This window comes from Tympanuchus pallidicinctus, unplaced genomic scaffold (genome assembly GCF_026119805.1).
Source record: "Tympanuchus pallidicinctus isolate F22 unplaced genomic scaffold, pur_lepc_1.0 scaffold7, whole genome shotgun sequence".
Lineage (NCBI taxonomy): Eukaryota > Metazoa > Chordata > Aves > Galliformes > Phasianidae > Tympanuchus > Tympanuchus pallidicinctus.
The window spans coordinates 843,463-871,168 of NW_026294791.1; the positions used below are offsets into that span (position 1 = coordinate 843,463).

The following is a 27,706-nucleotide window of genomic DNA, read 5'->3' on the forward strand; positions in this document are numbered from 1 at the left end:
CACAGGCCTATGGACATGGAATGGAAGCAGATACCACATGGATTTCCACTGCTAAGATTTTTTTGTTTGTTGGCTTCTTTTACACTGCACCGAGTGCTTTTGTTGTGTGGGTACTGTGTAGGTGCTGCAGGTGGGGTCTCTGTGAATGAGAACTAATTGCAAACCCTTCACTTTGCAATCGGAAATGAAATTTAGAAAAAAAAAAAGCATTAAACTAACAGACATCTTTGCATCTAGGAACAGAACTGTACCTCATTCTTCCATTCCGTGTATGAAAGCAAGCTGACACAAAATAGGTGTGCTGTGTGTTTTTCATCAAGTAAAACGTATGGAATGATAGCATTTTCATTTCCTCTGCCTGTTCTTGCTGTAACGCAGAGAAGTGTAATATGGCTTAGAGTTGAACACCACTGGTTTTGTGTGTGACCAGAATTAACATAAAACCACTCTTCCTTATCCTCAGGGTCTTCAAGCTTAGCGAGCACCTTTCAGCAAAAGCGACGGCGTCTGGTGCACCTCACACAGCAGCACAGGGCTGTGACCTGCTAGAAAAGAAGCGTCTGGGGGGACCCGGTGGTGGTATGTAGGGTGAGAGAGCGACTGGTGCCAGGAGGGGCAGAGGGAAGGGAATGGGAGAGTGGCCTTTCTGCTAAAATGCACGGCAGCGTATTTGTGCAGAAAGGTGAGTGTGGCCCAAGTCGTTCTTGAGCTGAACAAAGCGAGAGCTGTTCTGTGCTGACACGGATGGCTGAGCTGCTGCTGCTGTCAGTCCCGTGAGCCTCGGTTTGGCTCCTTCTGCTGTGTGAGGCAGCTGTCGAAGTCCACAAACAGCAGCACGTGCTGGGCTGCTCCTCATCCACACGCAGTCGCTCCGTGGCCGTGTGGTGTCCCAGCAGCAGAGATGTACAGACAAGTGCGGTCACTCGCTTTTCAGGTCTTTCTCTGATGTATCCTGCAGTTAAAGGGCCTCTTTCCCTGACACAGCCCTGAAACACTACTGCGTTTGCTGGCAGCTCCAGCTGAAGCTGTAGTGAACATCACTGAGGCTAGAGGTGGAGGGGAGCTCTGGAGCACTTACAGAGATGCAGAGGTAACAGCCGTCTCGTTTCCCATCGCTTACAGAACAGTGATTTGGAAAGCTCGGGTCCTTTCCAATAGTAAAAGATGACAAAAGTTAATTACAATAAGGTGACATTTTTATTATTTATACAATAAAGAGACTTTTTTTTAATGTTATTCAAAACACTTCTTTAAATACTGAAAAAGTTGGGTACACCAAAGCCGAAAAATGGCTCTGCTATACACTGCACAGCATTGTTTTAGTCCCTGTATTTGTTTTATGTACAGAAGCATCTGCAAAATGCATTCTAAACACAATATGCACCTTACGGGTAAGTGTCATACATGAAAGAAAACTGGAAGGATACAACCTGCGTGTGCAAATTAACTGACAATATAATTGATTGCACTGAATCAATAGATTTAAAATATAATTTTGAAGTACCTTTTTGCACATAAAATGAAGCAGCTTTCAAGTTCAGTAAGTCTTTATACTGCAAAAAACATTAAGTACATTCACAATCTATGTTAATAAAGTAGTAAATATTTCTTCATTCAGCTTTATTTACATTAATACTGTAATTAAACTGAAAAGTACAGTTAGTCATTTGTAATATAGCAATCTTTTAACACATACAAAAATGACCATTTTCTGTATATAATTTAAGCTCAAAATCACAATTATCTCAAAATATTAATTACAATACAGCCATCTCCATCATAATTAAACATGTCTCTTATAAAATGGTAAAATTTTTAATAAAGTAAGCTGTTGGTTTTGAACTGGATACAGTACTCACAAGTAGAAAACTTAACCGATAAGTGTTTGTTCTGAGCAGGGTTTCAGGGTGAAGCCACATATGCTAGCAAAGAGACAAAGAAGGCCCCAATTGACAAAGATGAAGCCTCTTGTGCTGCAGGGCTGTGGCTCGGTTGGTGCTGCTGTAGGAGAAGCCTTACAAGGGCCGTGTAAATTCTGGCTGCAATGCAGTGATGTCATTCACTTGTAGCACATTTGTGTGAATTGTCCCCTAGGAGGATTTGCAAGGGCTTTTTTTTTTCCCTAAGAGAAACTACTGAAGTTCTAGGAGAAACAAATGGTGTCTGTAGAAATTGGCTTTTACAGAGAAGATTCACATTGGCTGCCCCCAGCTCCTCCCCCCCCGAGGAGCACGGATCTCCTTGCCTGGCCTCTGCTGTCACTGCTGTGCTGCACTGCACACGTGGCCAGAGCTACTGCTCCAGCATACCCAAACCAAACTTGTTCAAAACAAAATCAAACCACCAGTTAATTCATATCCTATCCAAACTACTGGCCTGAAAGTTGTATCGTTACTTTGTATTCCACTCATACTAGCAAGACTAACAAATGAAATAAGTCCTTAAATCTGATTAGCCGAAAATAACATTGTAAATCTTTGTGCACTAATTAAATGAAAATTCTGAAGGCAGAAGAGCTGGGAGGCTGAGGCAGGATGGAGAGCATGGTACCACAGCTCGTGGGTAAGGGGCTCAGGCTGTAGCTAAGGGTTTGTTCTTCATTGGAATTCTAAATGCAAAATCTGGTAAGGTAGGTAGTGACCCCGCTGAGTGTTATGACCTCCTGTGTTTATGATTTGGGCAAATTGGTCTTAGTGTTCTATTCTATTTCTGTTTGATGTGGCTTGCCTGGCTGTGTAGGACAAGGGAACCCGGATCCCCGTGTGCTGAACTCCCACCCAAGGCAGTGCACAGCCTCCAGCCCATGGCCTGCTGCTGGCTGGCTCCTCAGGAACAGCCCCTGTGCCACCCTGGGCCCAGCACCAGTGCCTGCGTCCTTGCTGGAGACCAGACCCTGCATGTGAACAGGTCCAAAGGTTTGTCATTTAGGGTTGTCTTTGCATTTCCTGTTGCATATATCTCTATCAGATATATACATATATACACATATTTATAAATATGCAGACTTCCCATTGCATAAGGTAATCAAATGCTATATTACAAGCAAGAGAGGATTCACCATGGGAGAGTCTTTACATTCAAAGTGCTTACTAACAACAGCAAACCAATTTCGTGAACACTTTGTCCTGTAATTTTTAATTGAACCTCCAGGTCATGGAAATCAGTGGTGTTCTACAGCACTGGTGATTTAACTTCTAGCTATTCATCTATCAGCTAAAAATATATGGCTGTTAGAGCTATGTTTCAAAGGTCTTTTCATTCATGTTCAGAAAAAGGCCCCTTGTATCAGCATCAGTAGCCTTTCAGGCAGAACGTTCCCAATGAATAAATGCCTGGAAACGTGTCTGTGGCCCCATGGATGCCTGGCATGCAGCCTGAGGGCTCTGCTCTCACCCTGCTCTTAGCTCTGCAAAGCATCACAACAGATCTGAATTCTGCTATTTAGAACAACTGGCTTGTAAATATCAAAGCTGATCAACACAACGCTCAGTGACCAAATTGTTAGGACCAGAAGGCCCCACGGGCTTCCTGTGATCTTTTCTTAGAAATGTTTCTCAAAATAAGAAAAGCATTTTGTGAGCAGCTTTCTTTTCTTTAATTTTTCCTTTTTTTTTTGTTTTTGTCTTAATAGCCAACTGGCAACAGGGCTGCAGAACAGCTGGGCCCTGGGATTTGGACACATCTGGCCCTATCAGGAGCCACCGGCAGCACAGGGCCATCAGCCCCAGTACTGACCATGAGTTCCTTAAGACTAGCTGCAAAATGAGGGTAAGAGAACCCCAGTGCAGATTTCCTTCCGTAATCCAGCCCTTCCCTGAGGATCATTTGTTGTTTATTGCAAGAAAAATGTAAAAAAGAACCCAGCACAGTTCCACTGAGATTAATGCTTCCACTAGGAGCTTAAAAAACAGGGCATTGAGTGCCTGTATTGTTGACAAGGGAGAACATATGGTGTGCCCAGGAGTGCTGTGCAGCCCAAAGAAAGGAAACCATCTGCAGCTCTGAGCCTGCACTTGCCTTGTCAGAATTCTCTCACACACACGCAAGTGAACCCACACATGGAGCTCACCTCTGGGCAAGCTGTCCTCTACCCACCAGACTTGCTGTAGAGCTGTATTTATACTTATGGGCTTTTCATGTGCAAAGCCTGCATGTAGCTGGGTACCCTGCTTGCAAACCTGGCCGTGCACAATGGTGCAACGTGAGGTTCTGGGAAAGAAAAAGCTGCAGGTTGTTTGAGTGGATTAATGTGGAAACCCTGAGCAGTCCCACTGAAGACGAGTTGCTCCTATCTAAACACCACTTCTATCACTTTGAATAAAAACAATGCTAAGAAGAAACTGCTGGGGGCATTTGGACAGTGGTGGCTGCTATTACAGCTTACCTATTGCACGTTTCAGCTGGGAGGCCAAACTCGTCCCAGATCCCTCCTGGAGTCGGGGAGTTGTGGCTGAGGTTTTTCTTCAATTTTATTGTAATTTCCTTTTCATTACAATCCACTGATGAAAGCTCTCAGCAATCTTGACATACAGTTGTGCACACAGCCTCGATTTATGCTGCCACTGTGCTTTAGTCTCATAAACTCAGCGTGCAGAAACCCACCAAAGCAAACAACGTAGCATTAACAAGCACGCAGCCACGCAACTCTGAAGTCAGAGTTCAGCCATCCTCACCTGTCTCCACTGCCTTGGCAATGGGCCTCCTTAGCTCTGCAACTCCCTGCTACATTTGGATGCTATCAAAGCACTCTGTGCATTGCAGCTGCTGTGTGCTGAAGTGCTGAGGGAAGGAGGGATGTGTGCTGTGCGTTCTGCACGCCCGCGCTGCACAGTGTTACAGTAGGATGCAGAATTGCAGAAGTAATGCACTCCACTTACCTACTGGAAGCAGAAATGACAGGGAAGCTCTGAGCATGGGGCTGCCATAAGATGCCTGTGGGCTGCACAGCTGCGGCTGTACACGTGTGCTCTGCACACTGTGTGCCCACATCCATGACAGTGATTTTTCTGCGTGAAAAAAGTAGCTCCAAAGAGGCCTTAGGTGCATAAGTACCTATTAACATACCTGATTTCCATTCAGCGTAGCTACAGACTACAAAGGTACAATTTTCTGAACATGATGATGAGTAAAACTTGATATTTTCTCTTGAAGGGCAAAGGACTTAAAGTGGGGACGTTGGCCTCTGATGTGCCAACTCAGGGGGGAGCTTCAAATGGGTTCTGCAGAGCCTGTGTGGTTTTTGTTTTGAAATTACAGCTGTGTGGCAGAAATGGAAAACTGAAAAGAGGGAAACAACCCCAGCCTGGATCAGCTTCAGCTTGTAATATCAAGCGGATCTGGGAGCGTGGTGCCACCCAGGGGTCACAGGAGCTCTTCCACTAAGAGCACTTGCACGGGTAAAGGAAAAGTTAGTATTATGTCAGTTAGGAAATTATGGTTCGTTATTATTTGTACTAATAAACTCAATAACTCTTGTTGTTTGAAGAGAAAAGGAAAGATGCAAACAACCATGGAATATAGAATTTACATGCCGACATAAAAGCCTCACACTCCCAAGCCCCTCCAGTGCTTCCCAGCAGCCTAAAATGATAAGGAAGAGTGCAAACAATTAAAGGCCTGGTGCTTCGTGACACCCAGGGGGCCGTTCCTACTCTTACCTATTTGTGGGGTGCTTCTCTGTGGCAGGCACCTGGCCCATGCACAGAGCACACAGAAGGGGCACCACTACCTCTTGACATCGTGTCAGTTTAACTGAAAGTCTTAATCACTTCAGTCAGCGTGTGCTTGAGGGGAAGAGACGGAAGGTTTGAGGGTTAGCAGTCAGGAGATGCCTGTGGGCAGCACCCTGTGAGCAGCTCCTGGCTCTGCCTGCAGCCCAGCACCAGACTGTGGGCAGCAGCACAAGTGGCAGCACCTCGTGGGAGCGTTCCTTGTGTTTCACCTCCTTGCTGTCAGCACGGCGTACCCCTGAATTACTGAGGCAGCAGCAGTTTGGCAGAATTTGGTGCTGTCTCTGTTGAAAACAGCGCGAGGATTTTTACCTTAAGGGTTTTCAGATTCGGTACTTCGGTGGGAAAGCTCCCCATGCTCTGTCAGCGCCACTCTTCCACGATTTCTCAGGTATGCTGAGTCAATCCCCATTCGTTTGAGAGACTATCGTTCAAATAAAGGGTTCTGTAAAGGCTGAAGCCATACTGGTCATGGACACAGCGAGCCCGGGCCAGAGCAAAAAGACAGAACACCGCAACACAGGGGAAATGGGCAACACAGGTGAGGGGCCGTCACTTCAAATGGAAAAGATAGAATAATGAAGTTAGCAGCAACAAAAGAAGTTTGACTGCCGCCCATCGCAAACTCCTCCCGCTAGGAAGCGGAGCTGCCTGCACTCACTGCTCGTCCTCGTGGTGCGTTCACATGCAGCAACTGAAAGCGCCCACCAGGAGGACGGGCGCCCACCTCCTGCCGTTGGCGGCACTACGCGGGCTGTGCAGAGCTCACCCTGTGCAGCGACAGTTTCACTCGTTAGTACGGAGCAGGCTATACACACTGCATATGTACAGGTATTTTCATAAGGCATATAATATCTTTGCATTGAAAATAAATGAACGTTATTAAATTTAATTTAATATATACTTTCTTTGAGGTGTTTATGAAAATATCTTTTCTCTATATTTTCGTATGTGACATGATAGAAATATCTCATGGGAAGTACAGGTTAATATATTTCATCTTTATAAAGGCATATACAACTTTGAGGCAGTGTTTCTGATGGACAGCAGAATTCCTAACGAACTGGTATGTGCTTCTGTGTTTTGAAATCATATGAAATTGACCTTAAGAAGAAACTCGATTAAAAAAACGCACCAATGCACAGCCGGAGGCTGACGGGTAGAACTGATACGTAGCCACATGAACCAGAGATCTGTCGGTCGTGTATTTCTGTCGAGATGATTGGTACTGACATAGAGTATTATACATTTGGCACTACTGTTTGCCATTGGTCCAGCAATTGGCAAAAATTGGTTTCCTATGTATAAATCTGTTTGAACGTTAGATCTGGCTAGACATATTTACTATTTATAAAAAAATATTTAGACGGTAAGCTCACGTTGAATAACTAGGTCTACTGTGTTCTGGAAACTCTTCAGTAGTAATACAGCTTTCTCGTGTTCCATATGTACAAAACTGTGTCCGTTTGCCTGCAATGCAGAAACAAGAAGGGAAATCACATGAGATTCTCTGTAATAGCTTCATTTCGGGGGAAGGGATAATACAGAAGGGACAAAAAGCCAAAAACGAGCAGCAGTCACACAGTGATCTCCTGCAACCAGGAGTTCGGAGGGACCACTGCTGCCACAGCTGCTCTGTGGCCTCTTTTCCACATACACTTTTGGTTTCAAACAGCTTTATTCCTTCTGAGACCAGATTTCAAGACTACTGCGAGTAACACTGTTAGAAATCAACACTAAAGTGCCAAGAATTGTACTGAAAACAACGTTAGTGTGAGATGCAAAGGCATGCCTTACATCTCAGCTAGGTTACAAAGCAGTAAATCCCTACCTGGAGGATCTTGTCGCCAGGCTGGAGCAGGCTGGATGCTGGTCCGTCAGGCTGAACCCTAGTAACAAAGATACCCTATAAGTCAGAAGTAACAGAGGTTAGGATGCTATTACCAAGAACTAGTTCCCAAAATACAGGTGTTTCCCTAACTGCTGGGCTGGGGATCTGTGCTCTCTGGCAATGCTCTCAACACCAAACCCCTGTTTTAATCTGCAAGGAGCCAAGCAGCAGCTTGTAGCAGCGCTCGTGAGCTGCAGCTTGTTAGCTCCTGGCACCACGAAACTCAGGGGCATCTGAAGCAAGATTCCACTTCACAAATAACATGCAATTGGAAGAGCTTCTGGAAACAGGAGAAACAGGACTAGCAGGAGTTAATTAATTAAAGCAGAGCAATGGTCTCTAGAATCTTCTCTGGATCCATTGCCTGCAGAGTGTATTACTTTGAAAGCGGATAAACTATTAAATAATGAAGAATATTTTTAGATTTGTGTTTAGAATTTCTGTAAGACATGTTAATAAGCCCCCCAGGTTAGGGATGGAGCTCCTGAGTGATGAGTGCAATATTTCCACACAGCTCATGAGGTCCTGGACCTCTGCACCCACAGCCTCACCTCCCCACTGCCCCACACGGCACTGAGGGAGCACCTCACACCGGCCCACAGCTGAGCACAGGCTGCATTTCACCAGGCACACTGCTCTGAGGCACCAGGGACATTCCCTGCTCCTTGCTGTCATGTAAATCCTGTGTCCCCCTCAGGGGACTCCTCAGCCTTCTGGAGCAGGGTTCTGCCCAGTGTTTCTGCTGCCCTTCCAGAAACCTGAGCTCCTGCAGAGCGGAGGGATGGAACCTATGGTGCTTACATCTCCCCCACGTGTTTGAAACATCTGCCATTCAGAACGACTGCTCTGTGCTGCTTCCCCCCATCCCAGCCCCATCAGTATGTGACGGCAGGGGCACACCGCTGCTCAGAGCACTGCTCCCTGCCATCACTGCTGCTCCCATCTCGGGGGCAGAGCAGTGCCATGTGCGTGTGCCTCAGAGGTCTGCAGGCAGCAGGCAGTTGCTGAGGACAACATTGGGAAGCAATTGAAAAAGCCCCAACATTTTAAACTGTTCCTTCCTTCAATATAACCATTCTAGCACTCCTCTACACTCAATTGTGAATTGTTTTCATTAGTAGCATTCTATCTACAGCTGTTGCTGCACTGCACGTGTAACTAGCTCATGCAGGTACATTCCTAGTGGGACACAGGTTCTCCTTTAAGGATTTCAGACAAGTGACAGACAGTGGAAGCAACTTAATTCTGACCTCATACATCAAACTGAAAAAGAGGACACAATGTTCCGAATTGCAGTACCAATGGTCACCCAACATGAACAACCAGAACTAATACTGGCTGTCCTTGGCCACGATGCACCACAGTGGCCAAGCCTTTAATTAGCATTACAAACCAGGAGATTGCTTGCCGTGGTGTTCCTAAGCTATGGCTCATGTCCAGAGCAGTTTGTGGACCAGGACTGCTTTATGTTATGCCCCTGCTACAGACTGCTCTTTCAGTTACCTGGTGATGGTTACTCCTGCCTCAGCAGTCACTCTAATGATGCTAGGTGACAAATTAATTGGGGCCTATACTGATTCTCAGAAGGAGAAAGTGAGAGAGTTGATGCTGTGCACCACAGTCTGACAATTTATCTGTGTGAACCATAAACCAGACACCCATGTGACTTCTGTTTTAAGTCTCTCATCTTCATTAACCAACCAAGCAAACATTTCTCCCATAGCAGAACAAGGCCACGTGTGGGAAAACTTCCATTTATTGTAACAGAAGTTCATAAAGATGACATTCATTGTATCTGTGTCTCCACTACAGGCACTCTAAAATAAAGCCCATTTAGTGAGAAACGCACGACTTACCTTATCGGAAGGTTTGAATGGATTGCCTTGTCCACTTATTCCACCACTGATACTAAAACCAAGGCCAGGATTCTTCTCTATCCTCACACAAAACTAGGTTAAAAAGATACAGCAAGGTAAGTGACTGCCAGCACCAAAGCCTGACCAAACAATGGCATCTTCTCGTACAGCGGAGCTCACATCAACAAGATGAGTTCACCCTCTCAAGAGCCGTATTGCACAATGCAGTAAAAGCCATTCAAATGTTTTTAAAATGAAAGATTTTCATGGTTTCAACACGCTACAGTGATACTACGATACTCACAGAGCTCTGCCTCTTTTTGCATATGTTTAAATTTTTATTTTCAAGGAGAAAAATAAAAGACACTTGTGAAAAGGCAGTTTGTGTCAGCCCAGTCTTTCCCTCTCACTGGAACCTCGGGTAATTATGTCAGTAAGAACAGAATCTGCCCCTACAGTCCATGCTGTGCACTTCCATTGCTCCAGCTGTCACACCCCTGGGTGCTGTGCAGGTGACAAACAGCTGCAAGCAATGGGGAGCTCAGAGATCTTCAGCATCTTGCCAGTATCAGCCCCAGTAGCTCTGAGCACCAATGGTTTTACAAGGGCTCTCTTCCAAGAAATAGTGCTGAACCTTATCTGTCGGTCAGGGTGGATTTCAATGGCATTGGCTAATTTAGCGTAAAATAAAAATGACATCTGTGCAGCTTAATGGCCACTCATCAAGGCGCAAGGAATGGCTGCTGAATCTCAGTGCTCGGCCCAGGGACTTTAACCAGGCAGCTGCTGGCATGGACTGCCAGCACTTCACACAGGAGAGAGTTTTGGTGTTAGATCTGAGCCTTGTTCCTCGAGTCAGGTGCCTCCAACAGTCACTGACATCGGTAAGGCCAAACAGATCCGGGACAGGAGCACCCAGGGAAGCTCACAGCACCCACCAGGGGAAGGTGCAGCATCTGCCACGCATGCACTGTCAGCACTGAGCCAGGATGCTGCGAACTGGGAGGAACTGCGGACAAATTCAGCATGACCACTGATGTCAGGAACCTCAGTGGCAGCATTCCCTGGTCAAGCCAAGGAAATCAGTGCCATTCCCTGGTGCTGGGCAGCACAGCCCACCTCCCTGCCCTGCGTGGCACATGGCAGTGCTGCCCCGGGCCCCCTCATACGGCTGTGTGGAAGAGGGGGATAAAGGAGCATCTTTCACAGCATTACTTTCTGCAGACACGCTCCCACCTGCTCCTGGTAGGCGTCCGTACTCCTCTGCCCCTTGGTCTGGATGAGGCATCGCCCCGTCTGCGGCGCTCGGGAGCTCTGCGAGGAGGGGATCTGGATGGGCAGCGGGGGCTGGTACTGCTGGATGGTCACCTTGTTCATGTTCCCCTCGTACTGCTGCTCACGGCTGCGGTGCTGCAGGCTTTGCGACCCCATCAAGGTCTGGATGTGGCTACCTGCCTGTGGGTAATGCAGCCCGTTAGGCCAGAAAGTCAGGAAGCTGAAAAGAAGCAATTATTACAACTTACAGAGTCAACCTCTTAAATCCCATCAGAGGTTTGTCTTCTGAGCACCGTCAGGAACAGCTGTGATTAAAAGCAGTGAGGATACGCTCATTTAGCGACCCAGAAAGGCTTAAGGGAAATCAGCCAGATGCAGTACGTTTCATAAACAGAAAGTTGTTTTTTCCTCGTGTCACGATGAATACATGCTTCAGCTCAGAATATATTAAAAAATACACTGAACTGGAGTGGATTATTCATCACAGCATACTCATCACAGCACACATCACAGCATACATTGAGAAGCATCCTCCATCACTCCACTGCACTGCTTTCAGATTACAGCCACCCACCAAGGACGAGCATTTGAGCACTGTATTTGAAGACCATGAACAAGAAGGAGCATTAGAACTGCACAGCTCAGTATCTGCCAGCTTCTGTGGACAAAGTGAGAACAACAGTGGCACAATCCCTTGCCGTTATGCAGCTCTGATCTTCATTAGTACTGACCCCTTCTGACTCTGCTGAGAGTCAGCACTGGAGAGATGGTATTTCAGAGATGATCAACATTAACACAGCCAAAGATCAGAATGTTTTGTACCTGTCAGCCATTCATCTGACCTTGCAAGTGATAACAACCAAGGCATTGGAACTAACTGCTTGCTGCCACTGCTAAAATGCACTGGGATGAATTTTCAAGAATTGCCTGCTGAATACATCATTAATTTTGATGCCGTTGGAGCGACTCAAGGTACTGAATGCAGCAAGATGCACAATGACTGCAAGCAAAACTGCTCTGCCTTGGTGTTCTGCTGATTGCATCTGAACAGAAGGACCAGCTAGCACAGCCAGAATACGTCTGGCAGGTCTGTGTCTGAGTACCTGAGATGGGTAGCCTCATGAAAAACAGCACAGAACTCTGCTACTGTTGTACCCTGCTCTTTAGTGCCCAAACTCTTCTTAAAGAGCATGTGGACATGACAGTGTTAATGGGCACTGACCAAATTGCTCCTGGAAGAGCCTGGGGAAGTCCGTTTGCACTGATTATTCTGCTTTACGGGTCAGGAAGATCTGCAGTTCCTCCAAGATCAGAAGGGAATTGCCCAGGACAGACTTGGAGTAATTCATCAGCTCCCAGCACATCAAACCACGCGCCCATGTCACCCTGAGCTATGCAGGTCCTGTGCTTCATGTGCTTGGCACTCATTGCTGAAGTATCCAAAAAGAGAGGAATCTCATAAATCCCACTGTTTGACTCAGATATGATGCAGCTCATCCACCACAGCATCTGCATCAGGCGCAACGTCCACCTCAAAGGAAGACACCAATTTCGGACACAAACAACACCGTGCTTCTTCACTGAAAATCTTCAGATCTTCACATCAGCCTAAAAGAGCTCCAGACTGAGCAGCAGACACTGGAAATAAAACAGAAGGACCCTCCAGTTCCCCAGTTCTGGCTAACAGATCAACCTCTACGTCAAAAGAGGAAACGGAGACTCAGCCATGTTAGTGCGTCCTATTTCCAGGCAGCTGCCTTGCTCCAGTTCCTTGCACAGCTGCTGAGCCCCATACAGCCCACGCAGGGCTCTCCAAGAGTTTGTGTAGCCTCAGCTGTTGTGTGTTTCACCCACAGCCGCTGCAGCAGCCAACCTGCCCCTAGGCTGCTGGACTTAGCGGCCATTCATCTTCCATCTTCATTTTCACTCTTCAGCCACTCATTTCCATCAGCAGTGACTCCAGGCTGCCTTTGGGTGCTCCTCTCCCACACCTCAACTCCTTCCTTCTTACAGAAAAGCAGGTTGTTCAGAAAGAAGCTGACATGACATAAAAGCACAAGCTCTGCAGTTCTCTAATAAGGCAGTGGTTACTTGATTTAAAGGTTAGTAAACTTAAAACTTATCCATACGATATCTTGTACATACCATAACTTATCCATAAAACTTATCCGTACAATAAATATACCACGGAGTATGAGCTGATCACTTAAATGATGATACTTAGATGAAAACAAAGCTGTTGTTTAATCTGTAGCGTGAGCAGTGAAGAGGTCAGAAGTTAACCCTCACGTCCCATACATTACACAGTTATATGTGTAGTATTCCCACCCCCCAACGAACTGAAGTACCATCACGACACAAACTGCAGCCCTCTGGGTGCAGCTGGTTTAGCAGCAGGCACTGTGATGGCGACATTCTCCACCATCCTGAGCACAGCCTGTGGGTGGCACTTCCTCTCAGAAGAGCACATCCCAGCTTTCTCCCAGCCACGTCCCAAGGGCAGCTCTGCCCCAGGCTGACTTCTCTGCGGGGGCCCTTTCCCACCGTGACTACAGGTACTGTGCTACAGGTAAACAACAACAGCTTCCACAAAGTGTATTACATCATGTCATTGCTCCTTATGGTGTACTTCCTTTCTATAAGGAGACTTTTGGAATCCAAGGCCCTGCAGGTGACTTACATTGGAAATGAGATGAGCATTGTCAAAACAACACACTGCAAAGCACCTCCTGAGGATGGGTAAACAGTTTTCAGAATTCATTTCTCATTCCTGTTAATAGACTTTGTTTGAAGAGATGATCACCACTGCTTGTGCACTCATGCTGTGGCTCCTGCTGGAGGTGGGTAAGCTGAAAACAAACCCTGTTCTCAGAAAGGGCGATTATTTGTTCTTCAGAAAAAGGTCTCCATCATGCCCACTGCCTCCCCTGATCTCATTGCTATTCTGTACTTCATTCAGCATCACCCTAAATGGTAATTATTGTTAGCTCAGTGCCCGATGCTTACAGCATAGCTGAAGCAGTGGGTGCAACAAAGGGTTGCTCCCTGGAGTGCAGCAGATTTCAGTACAGTTATGCAACATTTGTGCTTACTGCTTTGGAGCACTGAGACGCTCCAATATTCAGAATGAACCAGAATCTGCAGTTCCTTACTACAGTGACACTGATGATGCGAGACATAAACGGGTATCCAGTCATGGTGGTGGGTAAGTGCAGGTTTTACCCCCAAATGCTTGTGAAGTTAAGGATAACTTAGGATACAAAGCGTAACTCCTCATAAGTGCAAACTGCCTTGTCTCTACCTTCTTGAAAGGGTTGCTGCTGTCTTGGAGAAACAGATGTGAAGCCAGTCGGGGAATATTTATCTCATCAGTGCTGACGGTTAATTACACTGCTGAAGTTTTCAATAGGCACACTGTAACTCATAAGACTTCATCCAGGAGCAGGACTTGTCTCCACACAGACAGCAATGGGTGCCACTGTCGCTGCTACAGGCACAGCTCCCCTTGTGAAGCTGGAGGTGCTCGGGGTGTCCCGGCAGTGGCAGCTCATGAGCTGCTCCCCACCTCAGCACGTTTCCTTTTGGTCATGAACCGACGGATGTGATTGAAATGAGGAATGTGAGTGAAGGATTTTGAGGACAGGAGGGGCTGTTGGCTGCCCACCATGTGCAGGAATACATCTACGGACACACGGTGCCCAGTTCTCACACTGCAGCATTGGAATAAACACAACGATGGGGACAGCATCAAAACAAGGCCCTTCGTTCCTAGTGACCGCTGCTTAAAACACTGAGACCAAACCAGAGGACCTTTAAAAGCCCCTTCCAACACCAGCAACTCCACAATTCCACAAAAACAAGCATCTCCCAGGCCCACCCCAGGGCCCCCCTGCTCCCCGGCCGCGCTGCTCACCTTCTTGCTGACGGTGTCGGGGGGCACGTCCCGCCGCCCCAGCGGGTAGGGGTTCCACTGGCCGCTCCCCGGCCCCTCGTCCTGCCCGTTGTCCAGGATGCTGCTCTGCTGCGACGGGGTCTGTTCACAAACGGTAGGGCAGCCTTTAGTCACCAGCAACAACTCTGCTCCAACCTTATTTCAGTAATCAACACTAGTGCTAAAATGGAAATCTCTTAAATATCTACAGCATTTCGTTAACGCACAGTCGTACGCCAGTGGGACTCTGCAAGTTATAGATCTTAAATACACAGGAGAAATAACGAGCATGATGAATGATGAGAGAAAAGAGCAAACTCATTTACCCTTGATCCTTGTTTTCAGAACAACAAATTTTGGCAAAGTCGCGTATTTAAATGGGCATTAGTTGTTTGAATGAAAGCTTTCCTACTGGCCACCAAAAGCATTTCATTGAATGCTGAGCAAGGCCAGACGACTCCCCTCCCTTTGCTCAGACAGACATTCCCTGCAGTGGCACTGCGGCCATGGGGCGCTCAGCACACAGCTCTCCTGGTTCCAAGGCAGCCAGGCACCGTAAGCACATTAACCACAAGGTAATTGCTTTCCTGAGTACAAACGGACATCACACATGCATCATTTCCTAAATAAGTCTGGCACTTTTTCGGGTACTTTGTCTCTGCTTTTCTCTCCTTTCAGACACGACTCAGGTCACTTCCTCACCCCACAGTTCTCGGTGCCCTTCAGGCCACCTGCACCTTCCTGCCTCCTCCAGCTTTTCTCCTCTTGCTGTGTTTCTTTATCACAGCTGAAATGACACTGACATGGATACGGCACTCTGTGCCAGGCCCCCGAAGCTCTCCAGCACTGCCCTCCTGCGGGAAGCAGCTCCTCCTTCAGCTTTGGTTGGTGCAGTGCTTTTTCTCTCCATCCCCCAACCAATTCTTTTTTCCATTTAGGTTTGAAACAATTGCAAAACACTTCTTCAGATGACTGAAGAACACATGGGACTGCAGCTTTGAAACATTAGAGCCAATTAGTGGCCAATTAGGAACTTTTCCTCTACAGTGCAGGCTTAGCAATCCTTTAAGAATAAATACAGTAAAACTTTTAAAAGCTGCACTCCTCAGAGGTGAGTAAAGGAAATTCATCCTTAATTATTTCAAATCCAAGGAAACTGTCACCATTCTCTCATCATTCAAGAAGTCTTCCAGAAGAATCAGGAAAGCTGTGATTTCCTCTCATGAAACTGACAGCCGGGAGTTCCCCCATTCCTGCGGGCAGAATGCAGGTCCTGCTATGGGGATCAGCCCCTTTTCTGCCTCCACACCTCCGTGCCCCCACCAGGAGCAGCAAACTGCTTCTGCAACAAAAGTGCTCTGCGCAAAACGCCGAGCTCTGAGGAGCAGCAGGAAATTATGGAGCAGAAAGGGCTCCGTGGACGCAGTGCTGCCAGGCAGGAGCTCGCTGCTGCAGCTTTGCCTGCTGAGCAACACACGTCCATATGCTGATGCCTGGCAGGGCTGCTGCACACTTCTGCGCCTGCTGCAACCCAAAGCACAGCTATGAGAAGCAGTGTGGTGCAGACACTGACCATTCAGAGCCTCACCGCTGCCTTCTTCGTGAGCACCCAACTGATGTGCGGTGCTGAGTTCACACTCAACGAGGAAAAAAAATCAGAGGGTGCTTTTTGAAGAGAAAGAAAGATTCTGTGATAAAAGTTCCTCTTTCCATTTTCTGCAGCAAAACAGATCCCCCTCCTTGGCATGTTACTCGTTCACAGAGCTTGGATGGACTGTAAACCAGCAAAAACCACTTATCCACTATGTCAGGGAGAACTGGGGGCAGCAGTTCATACATGGAGAGGGCTCAGTAGTTAACCTCATCAGAATACATAATTGCTAAATACGGTTTCCTGATCTTCCACTGGACAAGCAGACCCCACTCGTTACTCTCCTGAATCCGGCCACAGCACAGAGGGAGGAGAAAAGGAGAGGATGGAGCTGCCATGGCCTGGATTCACTGAGAAGCGCAAAATGTTTTACAATGCATGAAAGAACAAAATCAAACAATAATAAACATCAATTATTCTTTGTCCAACAACAGTCTTACCCCCTTCCCAAATGGTACAGTGAGAGAACGCACCCCTCGTGCCTTTCAGCATCACATGTCACTTGGATATGTAGCAATGAAATGCCAGTGGGATATAAAGCAAAATAATTCACACGCCCCAAACACATCACCCTGAGCGGTTCCTCTGATGTCCAGGTTTTCATTTCCAAATTCACCTACACCTCAAAACTGTGGAAGTGATATTACTCTGAACTTTGTGTACAAAACCTCTCCGCCTGACCACAGCTGCTGTCGGATGGATGGGTGTCTGTGAAGGACTGCTGACAAGAGGAACCACACACCCGAACAGACAGACAAACTCTCGGACGGGAAAAACAGCACGAGCAACACCGGACAGCTGTCCATGTCCCAGCACACACAGCCACAGCCGAGACCTGAGCTGGACAACGAGGAGGCAGATGCCCACACTGGGATTCGCCCAAACCTGGGACAGCTGAATGGTGGTGGTGGTATGGAGAGTCACAGCAGGGGAACCTGACAGCCATCTGTGCGTGCTGTGCGTGCTGTTAGGCTATCACAGCTTTGCTTGAGAACCCCGCTGTGTGCTGGCGTTAGCCAGGAGCCCTTTGGCCAGCACAGCCTGCTCACGCTGCTGCCCTCGGTTCTCTGGCACGCGGGGTTGGATGTCAGCCCTACCCCAGCAGCCCAGCCCTCCCTGGCGCTGCACCAGCTGGCTGCAGCCACGTGCCCGCGGCAGGTCAGCAATTAACAGGGCAGATGATGGCGTTCCAGTGCCTGGCTCTGCGCTCTGCTACCATTTAATTACTCGCAGAGATGCAGCTCATTTGCACCACCAGCTACTGCTGTAATGAGGTGCGGCACACAACGATGCTCGCCCTTCTGGCCCCACACGTGGCCTGCAGCAGGGCTCAGCATCTCCCTGGCACCCAGTGATGGGTCAGCAGTGGCCCTCATTATTCTCCTCACCCAACATCTGCACATGTAGAGCAGTGTATGTATGCACTTATAAACAATATATCATTAACAGTTGCAAAATATTCAGCAAAAATAGGAAAAATGCTATTTCTAAGGGCGTTACTAAAACAGTTGAACGTTACGTTAGGTGTGCAAGCCACTTATCATGGCACATATCAGCTATTACAGAGTGCCCCGCTGATGTTCAAATGTTACAAATCCTGTCTCTTGGAGCCTATTCAACTGCATGTCAAACATCTTTACGTTAATTTTTTAAGATTAAACAGTCGCAAAACAAAGCATGTTCTTCATTTCTATGCACACATCAAGTCGTTTAGAAAACATAATGATCGCATCATCTAACACAAGAGCAGAAAGCAGTAATGACAGCCATGTGAGCTCCTTCATCCAAAAAGCAAGATCATCGAGTAGGAAAACACCGTTACCATCATCTTTGCTTTTTGGATTGTGTACAATATAAGCATGAACAGTAGGCAAAAGCTAAACCAAGAGAAAGCAAGGATTATTATTAATTTATTTGGTAATGCTGGTATATGCTGGCTATCCCATACTTACTTTCGGTAGAGGTAGCTCTTGAAGCATTTGGTTTTCAAATTTAGATTTAGTCTGCAAGTTTAAAGTCATGCTTCTGCCGGCATGCATTGCTGAAAACCCTCCAGAGTGCAGCATGCCAAGGCTAACTGTGTTGTGTTTGTAAGCAGCGGTCTGAGTAGAGGAAACAACCACGTGACAGGATATGAACACACATGCTCCTTCAATTAAGTATCACACATATATGGTTAATTTCACAAAGTTTTAGTTTAAGCAAACAAACAGTACCAAGAAGTAAATAGCTTTTTGATGCATGCACTGAGTCACACGGAAGCAAATACATCGCTAGTTGTACATAAAATGGGTACCATAAAAGACTTCAACGCTGACAGCAGATGAAATATGTTCTTATCTATATTCTGAGAACTGCGGTATATAATGTGGCACACATCTTTACTTTAAAAATACGGCCAAATTTTGGCACGTCTGCACCACCCCAGCTGGGCCAGAAAACACATCTGGCATAATGGTGGGAAGTCCTCCACGGGATGAGCCTGCAGGCATGCATCCCTGCGGGCAGCCCGCCCCGAGCTGCTGGGTGCTGCAGACAGCTGGAGGCCAGCTCTGCCTCTGCAGCGTCGCTGGGAGCGGGGCATAACTGTGTGACATCACCAATGTCAGCTTTCCGCCAATCAGAGCATTTCTTAAGCACATACTCCTTGTAAGCTACTAGTAAAGATGCTTCTAAAGCACCTGGGAAGTGTTTACTGCTACCAGAACCTTCTCTACCTGGCTGCTGTACTGTGCCTGGGGTGGGCGCTTTCCAACTTGTTTCATGCAGCACAGGGAACCTAGCTGAAGGAAGGAAAGAGCTTCAGCCTTTGAGCCAGGTCAGAAAGGTTACCCACTTAACCCTTGGTGGTATTTTAGCATGTGTCACGTCTGTGCAATTGGGAGGGACAATAAACATATCCACACCAAACTCGTGGATATCTAGCATGAAATACGTAGGCAGACACATTTTGCTACTAACCTATGCGTCAGAGCACAGCAGCTTTTCACAATCACTGTAGGCTATGAAGTAAACCCAGATTCATAAAGTAGGCCGTTAAATAGTCAACATCGTTATAAGAAATCATGCACTGTCCTAATCGTGTTACGTTTCGGATAGAAGATAAATGGGCAAAAGCTCCTATTGCTAAGAGGAGTAACGATCATATTCCACGTTAAAAGCAGTGGCAGCGTATTTCCAGTAATGCTTTTCAATGCTAAGAGAGAGCTTTAAGATGCCTCTGCTAACAGCAATCTGAAAACTAAAATTACGATGATTATTTTTTCTTTTTTTTTTTTTGGTTGATATTTTTCCTCGTTTTGTTTTACCGCAAAGACGCATCCGGCCTCTTCCCACGCTCTCGAATCGTTACGGGAGCGGCGGCCTTCGGCAGCGCCCACAGCTGCGGCCAGCAGGGGATGCCCCTGTTGGGCAGGCAGCAGCAGGGCTCCTCCCTGCCGCTCTGCACACAAAGACCCCCGCAGCGCCAACGCGGGATTTCATTACTGGGAGCTCTGGCGGTCACCACTGCACGTGCAAATAGTTTGAAATACCGAAACACACGACTAAAGGCATTAATTGCAGAGAAGTGCCAAACATACCCTGTCTAACCTTCTAGCTTCTATATGTCTAAGTAGCTGTTGTCTCCAGTCAGCGGGCATTTTAGCACAGCTCTCATTTCCCTTCACAGGGGTGGGCCTTGTCTTTATATCACTGCTATCGGAAGGCTTGTCGCCATAGTTACCCAAGTTATAGTCTGACGGTATCTTTTCCAGCAGAGCCGCCATGGTGGGCCTCGCTGAGACCGGCCTGGTTTGAGAGGTGCCATAACTTTCTGTACTGTAGCTTCTTGCAGACAAGGGCCTCCTTTGGGTGAGGTTTTTAACGGGAAAGCTGCCGGTCTGGGCTTTCACTTCTTGGTAAGAAGGATGCTCGTCCTCGTACCTGCCGTTCCTCTTGAGGAACTGGGACTCGGAGACCGAGATGCTGCCCTGGCGCTCCATGGCCCCGCGGTACGGAGCCCGGCCGTATCTGTCGCCGGGCGGCAGCTCGTGGGGCTCGCTCACCCTGCGGAACATGGACATCTCGGTGGAGCTGGCCAGAGAATCCGCCCTCCTCAAGAAGCCCGGCCTGGAGCCCTGGCTCGTGAAGGGCGTGCTGACAGAATCCTCATTCACCGACGGCTGGGAGAAGGAGAACATGTGCTCCACGGGCGGGTAGCCGCGGTACGCCCTGGGGCTGACCAGCTCCTGGGGCAGGTTCTTGCTCTGCGGGGCGATGTACTCGGGGTTGAGCTGGAAAGGCGGCGGTAGCCTCTTCTCGGCCGTGACCTCCACTGCTCCCTGCGGGTTGAAGCTTTGGTCAAACTGGTAGACCTTCTTCGTCACGGATGACTTCTGCTGCGGCTGCACCTTGACGCTGCCGTAGGTCAGCAGCTCGTCGTCCAGCATGGGGACCGACTGGCTGCGGGACATGCTCAGCATGCCGTGCTCCGGGCCCAGCAGCTTGTCCACCCTCTCGTGGGCTCCTACAGTATCGTTACCAGATGCATAGTTTTCTAAAGGAATATTATAAACCTTGTAGGTACCGATGTCTATCTCGTCGATACTTTGCGATTTCTTAAATTTGTTAGTTTTTAAATCCCTCATCATCGGAGAAAGCCTTTCCGTACTCTTGCTGATGGAAATAACGCTTTTAGAAGGGTCTGGGCGACAGTGGATATGTGAAAAGACATTTGTGAGGCTTCTGTTAGCATTTGAATCGTGATATTCCCATGCTATTCCGGGAGCGAAAGTGCTAGTTATCTCAGGAGACTCTTTGACAAGATCTTTCCGCTCGGGCAAAGGGCTGGTGGTGGGGGTGTTTTCCAGTTTGGAAGGAAAAGCTGTCCTGTCTTCAAAAGGACTAGGGGTTCTGGTCCAATTTTGCCAAGGGTTGGGAGGAGGCACTTCAGATTCGTGTGTGTTTCTGAGCGTCGGCTGCTCCAGCTCCAGAGGAATGCCAACTATCCTGTCCTGCCTAATCAGCGGCCTGCGCCCATGCGCAGATGTGCTTCTAGATTTCGTGCTTAGCAGAGGGTTAGCGCTGGGGTTCTCCACCACACTCTCCTCCGCCACGAAGCCGGTGTTGTCGTAGTGTGAGCTGTCATTCCAGCTGTCGGTGAAGGTCTCACTCAGAGGACGCCGGTCGGTGCGCGGCGGCACGTTCCCTGCCGGAGCAGATTCCCGTTGGCTCAGTAATGGCTTTGTTTCGAGGGGCTGTGGAAACGATTGCACCAGCCTGCTGAAATAAAACAAAGCAAACCAAGGTAAAATGCCCTCCATTGGAGCACAGAAGCAGTCAGCAGAAAGACACACTCGTAACGCGATGTAATATTCTCCCATCTGTACTCGGGCTTTGGGATCATATCATGAGATGTGCACCTTATGTCACTGATCTGGCACGTGCCCGCAGCAGTATGTTGCACTGGAGCACAGATGCTGGAGGTATGCACACTGAGAAAACAAGAAGCAAGTCAGAATTCCTGGACGGCTCAAAGCCAAACTCACACATAAATCCAGCTGAGCATATTTTCCTGCTTCAGAAACAACCTTCTGTGAGTACAGGGGAAATGTTTTACACTTGCAACTTTTTTTTTTTTTTTTAAACAAAGCTACCAGATGGAGTCGTGCATCTTCTCACCACCAAGACGCTACACATCTCCAGCAAGCAGACTCCCTGTGTAATGCAAAGGGCCTGTGGATTTCATAAGATGAAGGTACATTTGGGTGACCGGAGGCAGGAACAGACAGAGCACAGTGTTCCTTGAATGCAACAAGAGCCCTTTCCAGCTGCTGACGGCCGGTGTGAATTACAAATTCCAATCATCTGCATTGCAATTGGAGTTCTGGGGCAGAGTGAGGCTCAGGACAGCATGAATGAGAGACACATGCACTCTGTTAACACTAAACTACAGCCAGCTGCAGCTTAGGACCCCACAGAGCGGAGTAATTACAGCTCAATTATGAGGTGCTTTTAGGGCATGGCTGTTGTACGTGGTTGGAAAAGCAGCCGCAGAATTATCGACATTTACAGAGCAGGAAGGAATGGCCAACACTCTGCAGCCTGGGCTCGTATTGCCACGTACACCCTGAGAAACCTGGGGTAAAGCGTTACTGTTTTGATTTGAATGTGTTAACAGCTAGCACACGATCAGTGCACATGGTGTGACAAGGTAAGACAAAAGGCGATCAGAAGCTGTGTTAAAAAGAGGCTCACACCTGTTCCCCCACAAAGAGTTATTCACTGCTTCTTTAGCCGATGTCTGCAAGGACCCCATTTTAATGTGCGCGTTGGAGGACCCTGAGGAAGCCTGGGAAGGGGAATAGTCTGAGTAAGTGCCTGAGGAAACGCTGTTATTCAGACAGTGGATCTTATCTGCTTCAGACTCATCTGTCGACTCTGAAACAAAACACAGCAAACATTTTCAGGAGGTGACGTTTGGAAACTAAGCTCCAGAAAAAACATTTTCAAATGCATACTATGGATATATATATATATGTGTGTGTTTGTGTGCATAAATACGTACAAAATACATTTTATAATCAGTGAAGTATAGAATATGCTAGATTCTGTCTATGCAGATTATGTGTGCACCCGTCTAAAAGGCTGTAAGTCAAGTTAGTACCTTTCTTGTCTTTACCCAGAAGAACAAGTTTGGGTGGGTACAACGGAGTCTCTGGCAGGGAAGGACGAAGTTCCCCTATCCTCATCTCACTGGCAGGATGTCCAAAGGCATCCTGAGGAATACAATAATGTAGAGTAAACATAGGAAACAGTGTCAACAGACGTTTTAAAGCCTTCTTTTCATGAATGTGACAACACACCGACACCCCACCAGACAGAAATAATCTAATCACAATGATTTGTCAGCTGAAAATTCCAATCAGTCCTGGAAATACTTCTAAAATGATGGTGATGCATTCATTTTGAAAATGTGGACAAAACAGATGGAACTTGTAGGATACATCAAGGACGTGTAAACATTTTTGATGGAGCAGAAGTCACAAAAATGCAAGCTGCCAGTAGAAATAAATAAAAAAATAATATTGATATCTACTTCTAACTTCAGGAGTAAGTGTTCCTCATTCGTTTGTGGCATTAGTCCTTCCATAGATTCAGGTCATGATGTTGCTACACTTCATTAAATTAAATAATTTGGGTTTCAAAAACTCCTCAGGAGTTCAGCAGAGTTCCTTCTGCAGACTTTCTAAGATTCCCCTGCACAACATTCTGCAGTTCCAGACAGCAATAGGATACATACTGCAAATAACGTACGTTAAAAAGTGGAAAGAAAATGAGATGGGGTTTTAGTAAGAAGTATTTTAAACAAGTGCTTTTAAATTAGGCTCACGGGACAGCCAGAAGCAGGAAATTAAGACGAAAACAAGCAATTTGGGGGCATTTTTTTATGTCACCACCAGGAAAAGTTTAGAAATAAGAAAGGTGCTATTCCCAAAGATGGGTGACCTGGGGAGACGGGGTAGGAGAGGATGCTAAGCGGAGGGATGGCAGAGGTAACCCTGCGCTGAGGAGGAAGACAAACAATACGGGAAACCCACATTGGGCATCAGTGTGTGGGATCAGGGGAACATCATGGGGAGAGAACTGATGGGGATGGGTACAGCAAGACTGTGCTAACTAACAGCAGGGAAGATCCCTGTGGGAAGGAGTAAGAGAAACATGCATCGGCTTGGAAGTGGGAGGATGAGCCGTGATTTTGTTGAGGATGGAGGCTGGGGAAGGAAAATATCCAGTGAGAAAGAAGACATTTTAGAGAGCTACCAGGAGAAAATGAAAAATTAGTAAAGAAAACGAGGAAGGAAACAGAAGAAACATAAGTGGGAGGGAACTTTCTCTTGTGGAGACACGATGGGGGTCCTGTGCCCGGACCTTAGCTGTAAAGGTACTCCAGTGATCACGGGTCACACAGTTTTAGAGAGGAGTCAGTAAAGGTAGGAGATGTAACATTTAGAGAATTTAAAACGGAGTACCAAAAACAAAAATGCATCACTGAAATGTAAATATATTTTTTTAATTTTACTTGATTTTAACCCAAAAGAAAACCTCGAGGAAACTGAGCTCCATTAACTACTTTGTAACAGCAGTGGAAACGAAGATTTGTAGAAGCATTTGCTGAGTGATTTATTCTTGATGAATGTGATTAGATTTAAAAAACAGGTATGTTAATCCTTCTGCTTTTGTGTACTATTAGAGACAGTGCCATACCAACATAGAAAAGAGCAGGCATCCTCACAACCCATTAACTTAACCCCATCAGTGCTAACGTTTATGCAAATACAGCTTCACACTGCATGCTGGGATACTGCAGGATTTTACTGCCTTGATGTACAGAGCTCCCTTGTGGTGCGTGTGATTTCTCACCTAACAGTACCAGTGTGCACACAGCTCAAAGCTAGCAATAGTGAACAGCCTTTTTCCAGTGCAGAACAATCATTTCTACTGCAGTGTAACAAACTAATCATGCAAAATGATTTTTGAAAAGTAACAAAGTGCACACATTCAGGGAGAGAGATTTTCCACTTTTGAAGCATGGTGCATGCTTCAAACTTATTTCTTGTTGTACCTCTGAGCTTTTTGTACGCTCTTCTTTCTCCTTCCTGTCCAGAGTCGATTTATGAGTGTTGTCTGTATCAGACAGGTGACTCTTATGGAATTCTTGCACCTAGAATCCCAATATTGTGCCATGAAACTTTCAAAAGTTAAAAGCTCAAAATAAAACTACTTGCTGTAAGGCAGGATGAACCAGCAGTTCCATTTTTGACATAAAGATGAACACACATTTTATTTTAGGTGTATGACTTTATGAAGTTTTCTATGCCATATTCTTTCTTTTCTATCATTTTAGCCTCCACTCTGGCAGTTCCAACAAAAATCAGTACATTTTGGAAAGAATTAGTCTGGCATTTGTGAACATGCCATGGAAGTGAAAGATGTAAGAAACCCCAACCATATTCCATTTGCTACTACTTGGCTTAAAAGGACAAAAAGGGCACTAATGGAAAATAAAAGGTATTATTGGATAGATCAGTTGTGAGGACAAAGGAAGGAGATGAATGTACTTGTGCTTTATTCCCCAGGCCTAAACACAGGAGGATATATGCTGAGAATAGAAAAATATGGCGAGCTGTTTCCCAAGAGAAAGCACACAGCAGAAACCAGCAGAATAATCGGGAAAGAGAAATACTGTCTGACAACATAAAAACATCACATCAAAATCTGGAGAGCTGTGATTTTCGAAATAACCTCATTCTTAGGGTCTGCTTGCAAAGAACAGAAAGACTCTGAGCAGAGCAGCCTGGGGCTCGGTGCAGGAGCAGCACACACAAGGCAGAGGTGATGGTGCAGGGCTGTTAGCCTGCACTGGACCAGAGGAATGAGGGCAGAGGAACAACCTGCTGAAAGCTGGGGCAATCGGAAAGATGCCACGCCAGCCATACAGAAATCGAGAAGCAAATGCAACAAATAACCAGATCCAGGCCAAGGGTACTTGGTCCAGGTTGTACTAAGGTTTTAATGAAAGAATAAAGACGAATCCCCTTCCATAGAAGTGAGGCCAATTCAGGCGCAGGCCCAGCTGTGTGTGTGTAGGACAAAGCCTTGCTGTGCCCCTCACCCAGGGCACCCCTCTGCAGGTCTGGGCTCCCTTGAGAGCTACAAAGCCTGGCTAACAAGTCCTCTCCTGGCAAGACCACAAAATGCAACCTGCCTGAAGCTGTGTGAAAACCAATCATAGTATTTTGCTGATAGCAATTACCAGACTGACCAAAATAAAATGCAGCCAATCAATCTAGAAACGTAGAGAGTCCCCAGAATGTGGGATTACCCCACAGGAATGCAGAGCAGAGGATCTGCCATCTGTTCCCTAATCTGAGCCACTCTCCTGCCACAGCAGCAGCTCCCAGGAGGGCCATTTCAGTGACCACAGACCTGAGGGCTGTCCCACGCAGAGTGTAATGATGAGATGCAAGTCCCTCTAAGGGACAGAACTGGTGAAAGGAAAACTGAATGCAGAACTGGGATCAGAAGGTGGGGAATGAAGGAACCCTCAAGCACATCTCAGCTGGTCCAGCAGCCAGCACACCACCAGCCATGTCCAGCAGGCATTCCCATGCAGCAGAGCTCTATAAGAAGACACGAGCTTGCTGATTTGGTGACATAAGTACACGAGGAGCAGACTGGGACAAGGAGTTTTGGGGGCACTATGCAGTGAGACATAACAGGTCCTGAAAAACAACTGCCATGGGCAGGTAGGGCTGTTTCTGCTCTATGTTTCTGCTTTGCAGCCCCATGGACTGGCCAGCAGCTGGAGGAACACACACACCAACCCAGACTGCTCCAGTGATCAGAAGTGCAGCATCCAAGCAGTGACCAGAACTCCCTACAGCCAAAGATGCCAAAGTCTGTAATGATCTTTTCATTGTGAAAATGTTTTACTTCAAAAGGCCAGGCCTGTTTGCCAACATGGCCGGAATTGTGGAAAGAAAACCTGCAGATGCTAACCAGCCAGTGCTTAGTCATGAACTGCAGAGGATGACAGACATAGCAGCATCTTGCTAAGTTATAAACCATGGGCCTGTTCTGTTCTGTACGTGGTCTTCAGTGTGAGGACAGAAGGCCTAGTGCTGCCCTGAGTTACAGGACCTCAGGCTCTGAATTGCACTCCCTGTGTTCTCCCATCTCAGGAGGAAACCAGCTCTCAGTCCACACGGATACGCACCCGAGGGCAGACATATCACTGCGGGTGCTGCCAACAAAGAGAGTCTCGAGTCTCTTGGAAAAAAGTCCGTGTGTGGTCCACGAGGCAAAGACCAGGCCCACGGGATGGCACAGCGTGCCACGACACAGCGCTGCACCTCCTGAATCCTCGTGCAGGACCCACGCCTCAAGACTGAATTTCTGGAAGGAAGGCTTTACCTTGGAGACAGTCCTGAATGATGCCTCTAACATCCAGACTCTTAGACAAGGTCAGGCAGGAGTCAAAGTAACTCAGAATTAACTTTAAGACGTTTGACACCCTATTTGGAGAAAGCTCTCTTGCAAGTCAGACCTCCAGAACAGAACACCATCACCTTCCTTCTGTGACTGGAAGCCACCAAGGTCATAACCTCAATAAAGATGCTCTGTGCTATGGAGAAGTCATATGGCAAAACTCGATAACGAAGATATTTCTGGCTCCTTGTTAAATATAGGTCATTTTGTTGCAAAGTGCCCATCAAGGCACGGCCTAAAAGCAGACACAAACTGAAAACCTTCAGGACAAATTGCCCTCCCAGTCAGATTGTCATTGTGCATCTCAGGGGAAAACAGCTCCCATGACGGATACATCAATGA

General features: G+C 47.0%; 1 protein-coding gene across 10 annotated transcripts in view; it reads right to left on the minus strand.

Moving 5' to 3' along the window:
* Positions 1 to 6,653: 6,653 nt before the first annotated feature.
* The window catches only part of LRRC7 (leucine rich repeat containing 7), a 185,278-nt gene continuing 164,225 nt past the window's right edge, over positions 6,654 to 27,706 (minus strand). For 4 of the 10 annotated variants that reach the window (XM_052666829.1, XM_052666830.1, XM_052666828.1 and 1 more), the window contains 9 exons: positions 24,939 to 25,037; positions 22,980 to 23,091; positions 22,573 to 22,753; positions 19,915 to 21,595; positions 14,665 to 14,784; positions 10,713 to 10,931; positions 9,477 to 9,569; positions 7,561 to 7,635; positions 6,654 to 7,199 (listed from right to left, as the gene is read on the minus strand). In XM_052666829.1, coding sequence (XP_052522789.1) covers positions 7,092 to 7,199; positions 7,561 to 7,635; positions 9,477 to 9,569; positions 10,713 to 10,931; positions 14,665 to 14,784; positions 19,915 to 21,595; positions 22,573 to 22,753; positions 22,980 to 23,091; positions 24,939 to 25,037 — 2,688 coding nt within the window. In that variant the 3' untranslated portion in view covers positions 6,654 to 7,091. Of the gene's footprint in view, positions 7,200 to 7,560; positions 7,636 to 9,476; positions 9,570 to 10,712; positions 10,932 to 14,664; positions 14,785 to 18,285; positions 18,436 to 19,914; positions 21,596 to 22,572; positions 22,754 to 22,979; positions 23,092 to 24,938; positions 25,038 to 27,706 lie in introns of all 10 variants that reach the window. The other 6 variants (XM_052666837.1, XM_052666834.1, XM_052666838.1 and 3 more) reach the window with 5 other exon arrangements.